This window comes from Miniopterus natalensis, chromosome 14, assembly GCF_054644295.1.
Source record: "Miniopterus natalensis isolate mMinNat1 chromosome 14, mMinNat1.hap1, whole genome shotgun sequence".
In the NCBI taxonomy this organism is placed as follows: Eukaryota; Metazoa; Chordata; class Mammalia; order Chiroptera; family Miniopteridae; genus Miniopterus; species Miniopterus natalensis.
This window is the reverse complement of record NC_142094.1, coordinates 23,721,188-23,735,866: the sequence shown is the minus strand read 5'-3', so window position 1 is coordinate 23,735,866 and position 14,679 is coordinate 23,721,188. Positions and strand designations below refer to the sequence as shown.

Below are 14,679 nucleotides of genomic sequence, written 5' to 3'. Positions count from 1 at the left end.
TTCACATCCATGTTTTTCCCTCTCTCTCTCTCCCCCTCTCTTCCTGTCCCCTCCCTCCCTTCCACTCTCTCTAAAAAAAAAAAAAAAAAAAAAGGGGCCCGGCTGGGCATGGCTCAGAGGTTGCGGGTCGACCTGGGATTCAGGTGATCAGGGTTCGATTCCCGGTCAGGGCACATGCCGGGGTTGCGGGCTGCAGCCGATCAATGACTCTCTCATCATTGATGTTTCTATCTCTCTCTCTCTCTCCTTTCCTTTCTCTAAAATCAATAAAGATATATTTTAAAAAATAAAAAATTTAAAAATTTTAAAAAAAAGGAAAAATATCCTCAGGTGAGGGTGAGGATTAACAAAAAATAAATAAATAATAATAAAAATAAAGATCAAGGGTGAATGGAGGGGCTACCATGAGCCCACTCCCTTTGAGAACTGATTACCTGGCTTTGAAAGTCTCTCTTAACCATTTGGCCTTCAATTTAAACTGATACTTTAAAAAAGGCCCACAATAGTCAAAGCAATAGTTTGGATAGTCAAGATCTAAAAGAGACCCCTTGAATTAAAGCCCCAAATCCCATTATGTATTTTTATTCATAGAATTAACTGTAATTTAGAAAAAATATGTATATTAGGCTTAAAAAAATGAAACTTAGAAATATACATTTCCCCCTTACCAGCGGATTAAAAAGCTTGCAAGATTCATGTTATAGTTTAGTTACTAATCAATGTTAGGTCTCCACCAGGATTTTCTCACTCATTTTGCTGCTCCTTTTATTTTATGGCATCTTACTGTATTTTATGAATCCTTTTTTAACTACATCTTCAATGCTTTTTGGAAGACAGGATATAAATAAAATAAAATAAACATACTAACCTCAAGAGATCCCTTTGAATAATTAAGCAACGAAGGTAATCAGCCATTTTTTTCTGCATGAGGGCTAATCGAAGCCATGCTCTTGCTCGACCCAGAGGGGTCCTAAAAAGTAAAACCAATTGGTAAGAAAATAGTCCCAGCCCAAAGAAAATAGACTTGTTCTATTTCTGTTGAGGTACACGTTAATACAGGAAAAAAAGGCAATTTGTTATGGTTTTGTCCTCATAACTATAGTTTTAAGCCAGCTCTTTGAGCATGCACATCAATCCCTGTGAGCTATTTAAGTCTCTAAAGTAAATCTGCACCTGTAGGACGTCTAGGTACCATTTTATGCCTTGAAAGAAAGGACTCTCTAAAAGGTGAGAATATTTCTACAAGAAATCTTCTGTCAGAGGAAATCTTCTATACAGTAAATATGTGAAATGCATCAATACAGCAGTATAATGCCTTCAAAAAATAACTGACATTGTACCCAAATGTAAAAAAATCATAACAAAGCTAAGAAGGTACCAAGCTGGAAATTAATTAGAAATCACCAGGCTTCTTGCTATTTTTTCAAATGTTTCTTTTATCCAATTGTCCTTAAATATTAAATCTCATGTCTCTCTTATCCAAGTTCTATCATTTAGTAAAATAAAAGCAAGTTTTACAGAATATGTATGATTTATTAAAGAGAAAGATATCATTTACACTTTATGTTTTCTTATTCAGAGAACATTTTGGCAGATAGTATAACAGGAAACTTAATCTTCACTTCTAACAGCTACAGTTTCTTATGGTTTAGCATTTTAATGAATACTATTCTTCAGAAAACATTTTTTACTTTTGTAGATTTTGGCTTTTTAAAAACAATATGAACACGTGTTTTCATGTTCAAATGAAACCAAATCTTATATTTCCCTTTTTAAGAGTTGAAATTCCTGTCCTGGCCAGTGTGGCTCAGCTGGTTGGAGCATCATCCTGTACACCCAAAGGTCTTGGGTTCGATTCCTGGTTTCAGGTTTAATCCCCAGTTGGGGCATGTAGGAGAGGTAACCAATAAATGCTTCTTTCTCACATCAATGTTTTTCTCTCTCTCTCTTTCTCTCTCTCTCCCTTCCTCTCTCTAAAAAATCAATAAACATATCAAGTGAGGATTAAAAAAAAAGTTGAAATTCCCTTTTCCCCGTCATTGTTAAAAATCACTACACCTAATCTACCATTATAAAAAATATCAAGTGTCACTATGCTGTACATCTGAAACTAATACAAAATATTGAATGTAAACTGTAATTGAAAAGTCAAATAAAACAGTAAACTACAAAAAAAGTTTTACATGAATAAAAATAAGAGACATCAAGTGTAATATCACTTGCTATTTAACTCCAGAAACTTGGTTTGAATCCTGGCTCTGCTACTTATTAATTATATTTTCTCTAACCTTTATTTTTTACATCTATACAATTATAATGATAATAATCATCTCTACCTTGTAAGACTGATTTAAGCACTAAATGAGATAATTCATGCAAAATAATTATCTTATTACCCTAAAAACAGTGCTTAATCAATAGTAGCTGCTTACTTTTATCACTCGATTAAGTACAACTTGCAAACATAGATGTTGTGAGAGCCAGAAAACACTTTCGCATTCCCTACAACATACAAACCTTCAATTGTAAACCTGTCTAGAAGAAAGCAAATGGATGATCTGACAGGAAATGCTAAGCACAAAAAAAGTTATCTCATTCACAAGAATTAAGACAAACTAAAGGGAGCTCTTGCATCTTACTCATACCCTGATGAGTGTAGACCGTAGTCTTAATGACACTTTATACCTGCAAAAAATTTTCGACACTCGTGAGTCATTAGCTAGAATGTTCAGCTTTTAGGACATTTTATATACATTTGTCCAGTGAAATAGACAGGGGACACTGTAGGTCCTAATTGTCAGAGGAAGAAAGTAATTTGCACATGTCTTATGTTATATAAATGGCTTATCTGAGAACTCAAACCTCCTGAGCCTTTACCTGGATTTAGCCTAAATCAGTCTCCAACAAACTGTTACTGGCTGCCTACACTGCAAAATAGCTTAACACTCAGGAAACAGAAATGCATAATTGATACATCCTACTGTAAAAGGACTTGCAATTTCCTGCCTTACAATGCAGAATTGAAGTGATATAATAAAGGAATGACTATAGTAATAAGAGTATAAAAAAAAAAAAGCAGTTAATTCTTACTGAAGGGGCTAGGAAAAAAAACATGAAAGAAATGAAATTTGAGCTGAACTTAAAGAATGAACAGAATTTTATTAGGAGAGAATGAAAGAAGGCTACTTAAGGCTGAGAGAAGATAAACTAGAATGTGAGATACTTTTAAGGAACAGTAAATATACTTCTGTGGTTAGGGATGAACAAGAAATAGATTCCTTACTTAAGACCAGGTAAATCCCGGACACTGGCCCCTATTTCCTCTGCTTCCGGGTACAGCTTCTCCACCAGTTCCAAAGGACCCCAGATAGTTTTGTTGTAACTCAAAAATGATTTTCTTACTGAAAAAAGAAAATATAATGCATATGACTTCAACATATGTATATAACTGTAGTAACCTCCTTTTAAATATTTAGTTTCAACATTTCTAACAACATTCAATTATTCAGAGACCTTGCCGCTTTTATTACTACACAGCCTTGCTGATCAAGAAAAGCCTGTTAATCAGGATCCTGATATCTGTCCTTATCAGAAATATGCAGGCACGTAATTATAGTAAAAAAACAGCTGGGCTCATTCTTTACCAGTAACAAAATGGCCACCCTAGAAGGCTGATTTTTATCAGTTTATTAAATTAACCAAGGACAAATAAAAAGTTATTTTAATTTTAAACATGGAAAATTGTGGCTTTACTTTTCCATTTATTTTCTTCTGAGATTTGGGTTATAGAAAACCATGAAATCACTGTTTCTTTCTTGAGACTGACCAGCTCTCCTGCAGATCCAGTGTGCCTATCATATGCACCACCCCTGGAAAAATCATGAAGATAGGCAACTTTTCCTTGGGGAAGAAAAGTCAATCAGCACTAAGTAGCTTTAAAATGATTCATCAAAATGAACCTGTGACTGTTAGGACATGCCTCGTGATATTTTGTGAAGTAAAGGAAAATAAATTCAGAAAAGAGTTTAAAATTTAATTATATTGGCCACGTTTTGGAAAGTTCCATTTCAGAAGGTTGGGGGGAAAATTAAAATGTAAGTTACTGTTATTTTTTTAAAAAGGAACTTTTCAAAAAGACTGAAAATATCAAGAGTAGGCAAAAATGTGGGGAAACAAACACATTCACTGTTGTTTGATAAATTAGTGAAGTGTTCATAGATACCAGTTGCCTGTTTTGACCTGGTAATTCTACACCTAGGAATCCTAAAGAGATCCTAGCACATGTGCACAAACATATCTGCCCAAAGATGTTCTTACAGCACAATTTTAATTGTAAAAAATTCGAAACAGTCTAAGTGTACATTAAGAGGAGAGTAGTTAAAAAGCTATGGTATAGCCCGAGCCTGCTTGGCTCCGTGGTTAGACCTGTCATACTGTGGACTGAAGGGTCCCGGTTTGATTCTGGCCAAGGGTACATACCTCGGATGCAGGTTCCATCCCCAGCCCTGGTCGGGGCGGGAGGCAACCAATCAATGTGTCTCTCTCACATCCATGTTCCTCTCTCTCTCTCTGTCTCTGTCTCTCCCTTCCATTCTCTCTGAAAAGCAATGGAAAAAGCATCCTCAGGGGAGGATTAAAATAAGTAAATACTATTTTTTTTAAAGTTATGGTACACATATACTATGAAATATTATACAACCATTGTAAATGCGATAAGAACACCTATGTACATGGACAGATCTCCAAACCATGCATACCATCAAGTTTGTGTGTTTTTTTAAGGGGGGGGGAGTTACAGAGTAGCACTTACAGCAGAACTCTATTTAGAGTAAAAGAAAAAAACACAGAAAAGAAGTAGAAGAATGACAAGGATTCCCTTTACAGAAGAGAATGAAGGGAAACTATGTTTTTGCTCTGTGTGCCTCTATGTTATTTTATTCATGTACAAAGAGTGTATTTCTCTACTATTTACATAATTTTAAAAAATTGTCTTAAGGCTTTAATTAAAAAGTAGAATATTTAAAAAACAACAACTCATAGATACAGAGAAGAGACTGGTGATTGCCAGAGGCAGAGGGTAAGGTAGGTGCGGAATAAATTAAGATGGTCAAAAAGTACAAACTTGCCATTATAAAATAAATTATGAGGATGTAATGTACAGCATGATGACTATAGTTAATAATACTGTACTGTATACAATTACCATAATTAGACATTCACTGTCTGCAGAAGTATATGATGATGATCACATTTAAGAAGTTTATATGAAAAACCACATCAAAAATGAGAAGTTGCTGCATTTTAATAGGAGACCCTTTTGACTGTTTCCTGATGAGTTGCTCTTAGCTGCCAATCTACCCCACTTTTGCTGCTTCTGATCTTCTCTTCGATGTATGCCAACATAAGACACAAGAGGAAAATATGTAAACTTTTAAATAAATAATACTGTATTATATTTGAAAGTTGCTAAGAAAGTAATCTTTTTTTTTTTAATATATCTTTATTGATTTCAGAGAGAGGAAAGGGAGAGAGAAAGAAACATGAATGATGAGTCATTGACAGGCTGCCTCCTGCACACCTCTGACCAGGGACCGAGCCCACAACCCGGGCACGTGCCCTGACTGGGAACTGAACCCTGATTGCCTGGATCCTAGGTTGACGCTAAACCGCTGAGCCATGCCCAGCTGGGCTAAAAGTAATCTTAAAAGTTCTCATTACAAGAAAAAAACCACAAACTTAAATTATGTGTGGTGATAGATGTTTACTAGGCTTGTGATGATCATTTCACAAGATATACAAATATCAAATCATTATGTTGTATACCTGAAATTAATATAATGTTATATGTCAAGTATATCTCAATAAAAATAAGTAAATAAACTTTTTAAAAAAGAAATGAGTACATTAATAACATCACATAGAACTAATCAAATTTTGGTGCCAAGGCTCCTTCTCAGTTTGAAATACATTTTATTAGAACCATGTTTAGATAAACCTCCTCTTTTGCTGTTTACATTAACCCACACTTTCATGTACCACAGTCAGAACTTCTAAGCTCTCTCAACCTACCCAGGTTCCTAGTACAAACAAGAAACTAAGCTTCTTTTGCTTTATAATAGTCACCTTAGTAAACAACTCTTTCTCTTATAGCCCTCTACACAGCTGCTGATTACATGGATTAGAGACCAAAACTGTCAACAACTGTTATTATAAGTAGCTATTATAAGTAAAAGAATAGTTATTGCACAACATATGTTAAATAACTAAATCTAATACAAATATTTTGCACATAACATAATTTAGTATGAACTGTATAGAAGAATATTCACTATTATCATCATTTTCAGGGAGCACTCACACTTCTACGATAACCAATTCTGAAGACAGTTTTTCTAGATATGTTCCCATGTGCTAAGGAGGTTACATTTCAACGATCAACTATTTTAATGTATTTGTTCAGTAGAGCTCAAACTAGGAAGAAGAATTCATATCAGAATCACCAAACTTAACATTTTTAAAATAACACTATGAATGTCCTAGAAAATGGAAACCAATTCAGAGTATGTTGAAAATTTTTAAAATTAAATATGCTTTTTAACCAAACATTTACAAGTAAGCATTTTCTAAGACCACCCATTTCGAAACATAAAGCAGTAGGATATTTTCTCCCAAAACCAACCCACCAAGTATTTTAAAATGTAAAGTAACAATAATTATGGCCTCAAAAAAAAAAAAAAATCACATTTTCAAGGATATTTAAGATGAGGGTGGAAGGGGTTGATCTAGAAGTTAATTAATTTTTTAAAATCTCATGATACCTTTAAGACCGTGCTTCAAGCAATGCTCCATAACAACAAAGAACTGCTGCAAGGGAGGATAGTCAGAATCCAAAGTCCGGCCAAAGCTGAGAGCAGATTCAATGAGCCCTTTGATGCTCAGTTTAGCCATGTTTAACAAGTTTGCTCTCTCTACAGCTGTGGGGTCTTTTGTAGCTGAAAGCACAAGAAAGGAGTCCAACATCATTTGCAAGACATGACACTGAAAAACATACAAACCCTTCCCTTCCCCTATAAAACTAACAGTGGCTTATTTTCCCTTGGTTGACAAATTAGTCTTCCTAACTAACCTACACCCCTACTTAACTTCTCTGGTATCCACTTTACTTTTACAGTACCCCTTCAGGGAGAATGAGTTTGTTTTTTTCATGACTTTCAGTAGAGATAAGTTTGGACTAATAGACAACATGCTTAAGGGTCTCACCCAAAAGGTGGATAGCAGGAGCCATCATCCAAAGATGAATACCATGGCCAAAAAAAAAAAGTTCAGAATATATTGGCAACAAAATAAAAGGTAGTTAAAATTCTAAGATTCCAGTATTACTCATAACAACCATGACAAGTAACTAAAAACACACTAACAAATAAGGGGATACAGGGGAGACCATTCAACTTTCATTTTAACTCTCTACCTTGTTTTTTCATTGCAACTGTCGTTCTATGTTGCATGATTCCTTCCTTGTCCCAGAGGAAATAAAAACAGGGTCCACTTTCACCTTAAGGCTCTTTCCGTGGAAGACCAAGTTAACAGATAAAACTGATTTCAACTGATACTTTCAATTCACAAAAATATTTCTTCTTTCCCACAAATTTTATTCAGTTTACTCAGAAACCCAGATGCTTCCCCACAGTTGTGAGGGGCAGGAATATTTTCAGCAAACACAGATTGGACAAAATGAAGTGCGGGAAACGGAGCGCTCAGTGAAGCCTTTCCTGACCTCTGACAGCTGCCTCCCCCGAGGAAGCAGTGTCGGGGTTCCCTCCCTGAACAAGAAGCGCAGGGGCCCCGATCCGCGCCCCGCTGCCGGCCAGGCGTGGGGTCAGCGCGCACAGCCGCCCCCGCCGCGCCGAGCCAGCGGCTGGAAAATTTCCACGCACCTTGTCTTCCCTCTGCGCAGGGCTATGACTCCCTCTTTTTGTCGGGGGCGAAACCACTTGATGTTTCATAATCTATGGAAATTCTCCACTTTTCTTAGCAGTGCCCATCGCAACCCGTAACGTACGAGGCGACAACCAGACAAAGGGCGCTTTCGCGGCTGCCGCCCCGCAGACCAGCGTTTAGCACCCCGCCCGCGCCCCGCCCGGGCTCGCAGGTGGGTCCTGCGGGTCGCGGCCCACACGCCGAGCAAGGGCCAGTCCCCGCACCTCGCCCGGGCCTGCAGCCCCTTCCCCGCCTCCCCCCAGCAAGGCTGTCCCAAGGGTCGCGGCGCCCCAGGACCCCCGCGGACGGCTCACCCGGGGCCCTGCCCCGGCCCCGCCCTCGGCGTCGGGCTCTCGAGCCAAAACCCGAGACGCGTCTCCTCCGCCTGCCCCCGGCCTGAGGAATCGTCGCGGGACCCGACTGTTCCCCCGGCCCGAGAGCCGCACCCTGCCCGCCCCGGCCCCGCTCGCTGGAGCTCGTCGGACCCAGAGCCCTCGACCCTAAGGCCCCAGAGCGGGGGCGGGAAGGAACCAGGGGTGGCCGTGCGTTGCCATGGTGACCGGGCGCCCCCCAGAGTCCCCGGTCGTCCCCGCCCAGCCCCGGGCCGGGGTCCTCGGCGTCCACCGCCACCAGGACTGGCCGTCAGGCCGCGGCCTCCAGCCCGGGACGCAAGGCCCGGCGTCCGCGCTCGGGGCTCCGCTTACCCATGGCGGCGGCGGCGCGGTCTCGGGTGGGGACTGCCTGGGCCCCGCCGGCGGCTCCCTTCAGACGCGCCGCGGCCGCCACGGCGTCAGCGGCCAGGCCCCGGCGGCCCACAGCGCTCCCGGCGGCGGGAGGACGCCCGGGCGGTCCCGCGGCGCCGCGAGCGGGGCGGGGGCGGCGGAGCCTGCGGCCGGCGGGGGAGAAACCCGCTTTCGCCAAGCCTCGCCGCGTCCAGCCGGCGCGGGAGGGGAGGAAAGGTGCGTGCGGGGACCTCGGGTCCGTGGAGCCCGAGGGCCGGCCCGGTCTCACCGCCGGAGCGGCGAGGGTGCGCGTCCAAGGGGGGGAGAGCCACGTGCCAACGTTTTCATCCGCAGGGTCCTGCCGGGTTTAACCCAATGCGACTGCTTCCCTAGGAGATCAAGAGAATTTAGAAAATCTGAAGCAATTAAGTCAGCAGAAACCTATTGAAACTTTATACAGCCCGAATCATGACCAGCCAATACACTGGTTTATACAAAGCAACGAGGATAGTGGCCTAATAGAGGGATCATTTCGTAAACGATGCAGGTGTCTAGCCACTGAGCCGTACACCTGACACCAATATATTGTCAACTATAATGGGGGGGGCGGAGGAATTTAATGATGAAAAAAAGCAATGAGAAACGATTTTACCAGTCAAAGGAAACAGGTGTCCATATAAAGGTGTCTTTTCATTTCAGGAAGAAGAAACCTTATGGTCAGGTGACACTCGGTTTAAGTTGTATCCGTTTGAGAAAAGTGAGCTATTGCCTAATTAGATGAGCAGTTGCTAGAAATAGAGCGATACATTTCGTGAAAATGGGGCGATGTTTTCTCATCACTTTGGCCATTATCAAGTCCTATTATGCTTCTTTACTGCTTTTGGTTTTTAATCTTATTTATTGTGAGGTAATCATACGTGGGTAGAATGTGTAAAACATATACGCAGTTGAACGAATCATTGTCGAGTGATGGGCTGGGTGGCCACTGCCCGGCTGAGCGAGCCGAGGACAGACCGTCTTCCCTGGGAAACGCCAGCACGCACCCTCACTCAGTCCCCTAGAGGTAAACACTGTTCTTTTATGAGAATCTTTTTCTTGCTTTTCTGGATGTTATTGTCACTCAAAGTAGTGGCAGTAACGGCGCAATTTATTTTTGCTTGTTTATAAACTTTTCACAAGTGGAATAACAGTACGAATCTTGTTACTTGTTTCATTTGCTGAACATAACCCAAGTCCAGGAGGAGTTTCCAGGTTGGGTTGTTTACAGGTTGTACCTATATCGGGTTCGATTGCAGCCAGGGGCACATGCCTCAGTTGCAGGCTTAATCCCCAGCCCCCATCGGGCCACGTGCCAGAGGCAACCAATTGATGTACATCGTTTCACTTTCTCTCTCTCTATTCCACTCTTCTCTGAAAAGCAATGGAAAAAAACATCCTCCGGTGAGGATTAAAAAAAAAAAAAAGTTACATAGGTTTGCCTTTCATAGTTAGGCCTGTTATTGCATCCAGAATTGATTTTAGTTAATGGCATAATATAGGGTCAAATTTCACTTTTTCCATGTATTTACAGCCAACTATCCCACCATCCTTTTGCCATTGATCGTCCATGCCCCCTCTCATGTCAATGAGCATGTTCGTGCAGGTCAGTTCCTAGGCCAGGGTCTCTCCCCAGTTAGAAGGAATTATCTCCATTTTGCAGATGAAACCAATCTCAGAAAGGTTAAATAACTTACCCGAAGTAACAGAACTATTGAGTTACAGAGCCAGAATTTGAACTAGTATAGAAGTAGCCTCCATTTTCATAATCTCAAAATATATCTCAGGTTTTTAGTGTCTGAAGGAGTCTAAAACTCATGACAAATCCAACCCCTTTTACTATCTTGCCATTAAAGTTGAAATACAACTGACTTGTTCATTTTTCTCCTCTCCAAATGATGGATAAAAAGGGAGGAATTCTAAGTGTATTTGTATTCTAAGTGCATTTAAAAAAGCAAATAAAATTAAGTATATATTTATTTTATTGAGCAGTAAGAACAAAGGAAAAGACCTTTATTTCCTAGATTGCTTCCCCCCTTGGGACTTTATACGTAACAAGCAGAATAGAAATTTTATTCAGCAACAAACCAGCTTTATTTAAAGCAAAAAACATGTCTCTCTTTAAAAGCATACTCTTAAAAGAAACATTTACTGAATTATTCTAGCCCTGTTGTGTTGAACAGAATTGGAATTCAGTGTGTTATGTTTAACTACACTTAATAGGGTTAAGTAGAATATTAATCTGTCCTGAGTCATTGATCTACTAAAGTTAAGAATCTAGGTTTTTCTCAGCTGGCCCGGCTCAGCAGTTGAGCATGGACTAGGATCCAGGAGATCGAGGTTCGATTCCCAGTCAGGGCACATGCCTGGGTTTTGGGCTCGATCTCCAGCAGGGGGCGTGCAAGAGGCAGCTGATCAGTGATGCTCTCATCATTGATGCCTCTCTCTCTCTTTCTCCCTCTCCCTTCCTCTTTCTGATATCAATAAAGACATATTTAAAAAAATTTTTTTTCAATCTAGGTTTTTAAGCTTTCAAATATTATGTAACAAAAATACTATTTTTAAATGCTCATCACATACTAAAGTATACGGATGGAATTAAACATCTAGAATTTGCCTTACATCTCAGCTAGAAAAAGAGGAATTATTTATTTTCTGAAAACAATTGCAGCAGAATCTTCTATTGAATATGGGTGATGGGTGTATAGGAGTTCATTACACTATTTTTGTGTATGTTTGAAAAGTTTTATAATTTTTAAAACTATTTTTCATTGATTTTTAGAGAGGGAGAGGAAGAGAAACATCAATCTGCTGCCTCCTGCATAACCCCTACTGGGGATCGAGCCCACAACCTGGGCTTAGGCCCTGACAGGGAATCAAACTGGTGACCTTCTGGTGCATGGGATGACACTCAACCAATTGAGCCACGAGGCCAGGGCTACAAGCAGTCTTTTTAATCAGCAGAGCTAGCCCCTGAATCCAGGTAGACCAGCTTGTCATATCATCCACATGGCTTCCAGTCATAGGACCAACTGGCCCAAAATATGATTTGCTTACAATGACAACTGTAACGCTTCAGAACATTTGTTCTGAATTACTAATCAAAACACCTGGATTCTAGCAATGACTTACCCAGGGCTGCATGCTAATACAGAGAGTCTATGCTAGGTACTCTGTAGGATTTAATCCAATTAAGAGAATATCTATGAAAATTATTGGCAAATTTTAAAGCATGCTACCTATTACTACTGCTGATAAAAAAAAAATAGCAGTAACTGGTATAAAGCTATGTAAAGCATTATTAAAGTATAAAAATGAAAATAATTCTTTTGTCAGGGAAAAAACCAGACAAGCCTTTTTGGAGAAGGTGATATATTAAAGTCTTTCAGACTGGGTAGAGTTGCATAAGTGATAATGGAGAAAAAGACAAATCTAGAGAGAAAACAGATAGGAAAAGGAAAAGATGTACAGGGAACAGCAAAAATAGTTTAGTATAGTTACAACAAATATATGAAGAAGTATTAGAGAATGACTTCTAGTACAAACCATGGGTTCCAGCCTATTAGTGGGACATGAAAGCAATTTTAATAGCTTGCAACCAGCTGTTTTTAGTGGAAGAGAGTGGGAAATATTAGGGTGTATCACATATTAAAAGGATAAGTATTTTGTTAAAAGTATTGTTTCAGATGCACACACACATATATCTATGCCGAGTCATAATATAAAATGTATTTCTTGTTGTGGGTGGTGGTAATTTTTGTTTTTGTTTTTTAAACACCAGGCTAGATCATCATATACCAAACTGCCAGTGAGGTTAAAAGAAATTTTCTAAAATCTGCAGTGTTTGAAATTCTCACTAAAATCATGTACTGCTCTGTAATTAGAAGGGAAAAAAATATTTAAAGAAAGAAAAATACACAAAGACTTTTAAGCTCAGGTAACTGTGAGGTAGATGGTGTTGTTAACCAAAATAGGGATCACAGAAAGAAGGCATTAGATCAGCAATTTTCAATCTTTTCATCTCATGGCACACAAACTATTAAATTTCTGCGGCACACCCAATCCAACAAAAAATACAGGTATAATTTTGATTCATTCCCACCACATGACTATTGTGTTGGCTGTTGTCATTTTTTTTATTTGACAATCTAAGGTACTGTATGTTTTGAAAATGCTTGCAGCACACCAGGTTGAAAATCACTACATTAGATGAAGATGGGAATTTATATTTTATGTGTACTGTGTCTGAAATGCTCGTAGAAGATTCTGAAAGCATGAGCTAGAAAACAGAACCAAAACTTAAAAGACAGACAGATAGGGTGGGGTATAGATTTGGTAAACAGCCACATGGGTGATAGTTAAAACCCTGACTGTCCAAGGAGAGAGAAGAGGACCAGACTGAACACAGACTCCGGGGGCAGACCTGCCCTGCGAGAGGGAGATGAAGAAAAGAGAGGAATCGGAGGCAGCAAGAGGGAGATGTCCGGAGGCAGGAACTCAGCTGATTCAGGAATGAGGCCACTGGAATGGCTACACTGTCCTCAGATCTTGGCTTTAGACTAACCGTGCTTTTGATCTGGAACTGAACAAAGTGAGTGCTCAGTAACATTGATTGGTGGCCACTGCTGTCTTAGACCTTGGCATGAATATCATACTTACACTGCACTATTAGCTCTTTTGAGTGCCCAGTTTGGGTTTAACGTCCAGCTCATCCCAAGCCTCCAACTCACAGCACCTTATACATAGACAATGAGTACGAACTTATTCAAATAACTAAGTGACTAGAATCTTGTAACCAAGACAGATTCACAAATGACAGAAAATACAGAACTCCTCTGCAGGTTCTTCTCCCAAAGGGCTTTACTTCATGGGCCATACAAACCTGTAAAGAAGCAACCACTGACTAAACCGAAAACTTTTTCTTATCCATCTCACTCCCAGGAACTGAAATTATCTTAGAGTCCTTCCTATTATGTAATGTCAACACTCCTTGGTTTTATCTTTAGAGCATTATTTCACTTGTCACTACTGGGAAAAAACGCTGGACAACCCTGAACTTAATTATTATTCAGTATTAATAATTGATACAGTAAGATCTAACAGTAGAAAACAATTTATTTAATAAAAACTTTCAGTAATAATTTTTTAAAAACACGTGAGGTAGAAGCAACTGAGAGAAATTAGAACTTTCCCCCCAGAAGATGGATACACTAAGGTGAAAACTGGCCACCATATACATAATTAAGTACTTTGAGGTAATTTTGTTTTACAAAACATCTTTATACACAGAGGGAAAATCGAGTAATGCCCCAAAATAGAGGCATATGAACATAAATAGGTGAAAACAGGGATATACATTTTTAATTTGTCATCAGTTCAGCAAACAAAATCTCTTTTCTAAAGAAGAACACGAATTATTTTCTTTTATATCAAAATCTACTCTAGAATACTGAATACTAAAAATAAATGGAACAGTAAGAGAGAATCATAAATTAATTTAAAATAATCAATTTAAAAGACTAAGTTTCAAGTGAAAACATATCTGACATCAGAAAGCAAACGTCAGGGTAAAAACAGCAAAATGGCCTTTGGATCAGGGACCTCAAAATGTAGAAAACACAAACATCTATGTCCTCATCACAAGACTGTGCTTAAATTATAAAAACAAATCAAATTTCTTTACCTGTATTTCAAATAAACAAAATATGGTAATAATCTACAAAATCAAATTAATCCTGAAATTTTACACCCAGATCCCAAAAATATACATCTCTAAAGCAGGTAAACATTTAGCATATTCTTTGTAGGTCACACAAAAATACATATATAGTACTATAAATTTAGGCTTTTCAGTTTTAGGTACACCTGTACTGAAAAAATACTGTTAAGTTGTGTATGATGATAGATCTTTATGTTTAACAAGATTACACCAAAAGTAAAAATA

The 14,679-nt window shown here is 39.2% G+C and overlaps 1 protein-coding gene across 3 annotated transcripts in view; it reads right to left on the bottom strand.

Annotated features, from left to right (window-relative positions):
- The window catches only part of RUFY2 (RUN and FYVE domain containing 2), a 32,176-nt gene extending 23,404 nt beyond the window's left edge, over positions 1-8,772 (bottom strand). The window contains exons 1-4 of one of the 3 annotated variants that reach the window (XM_087824388.1): positions 8,682-8,772; positions 6,819-6,992; positions 3,284-3,401; positions 869-970 (exon numbers count right to left, since the gene is read on the bottom strand). In XM_087824388.1, coding sequence (XP_087680514.1) covers positions 869-970; positions 3,284-3,401; positions 6,819-6,992; positions 8,682-8,685 — 398 coding nt within the window. In that variant the 5' untranslated portion in view covers positions 8,686-8,772. Of the gene's footprint in view, positions 1-868; positions 971-3,283; positions 3,402-6,818; positions 7,039-8,681 lie in introns of those variants that run through there. The other 2 variants (XM_087824386.1, XM_016198388.2) reach the window with 2 other exon arrangements.
- Positions 8,773-14,679: the final 5,907 nt, after the last annotated feature.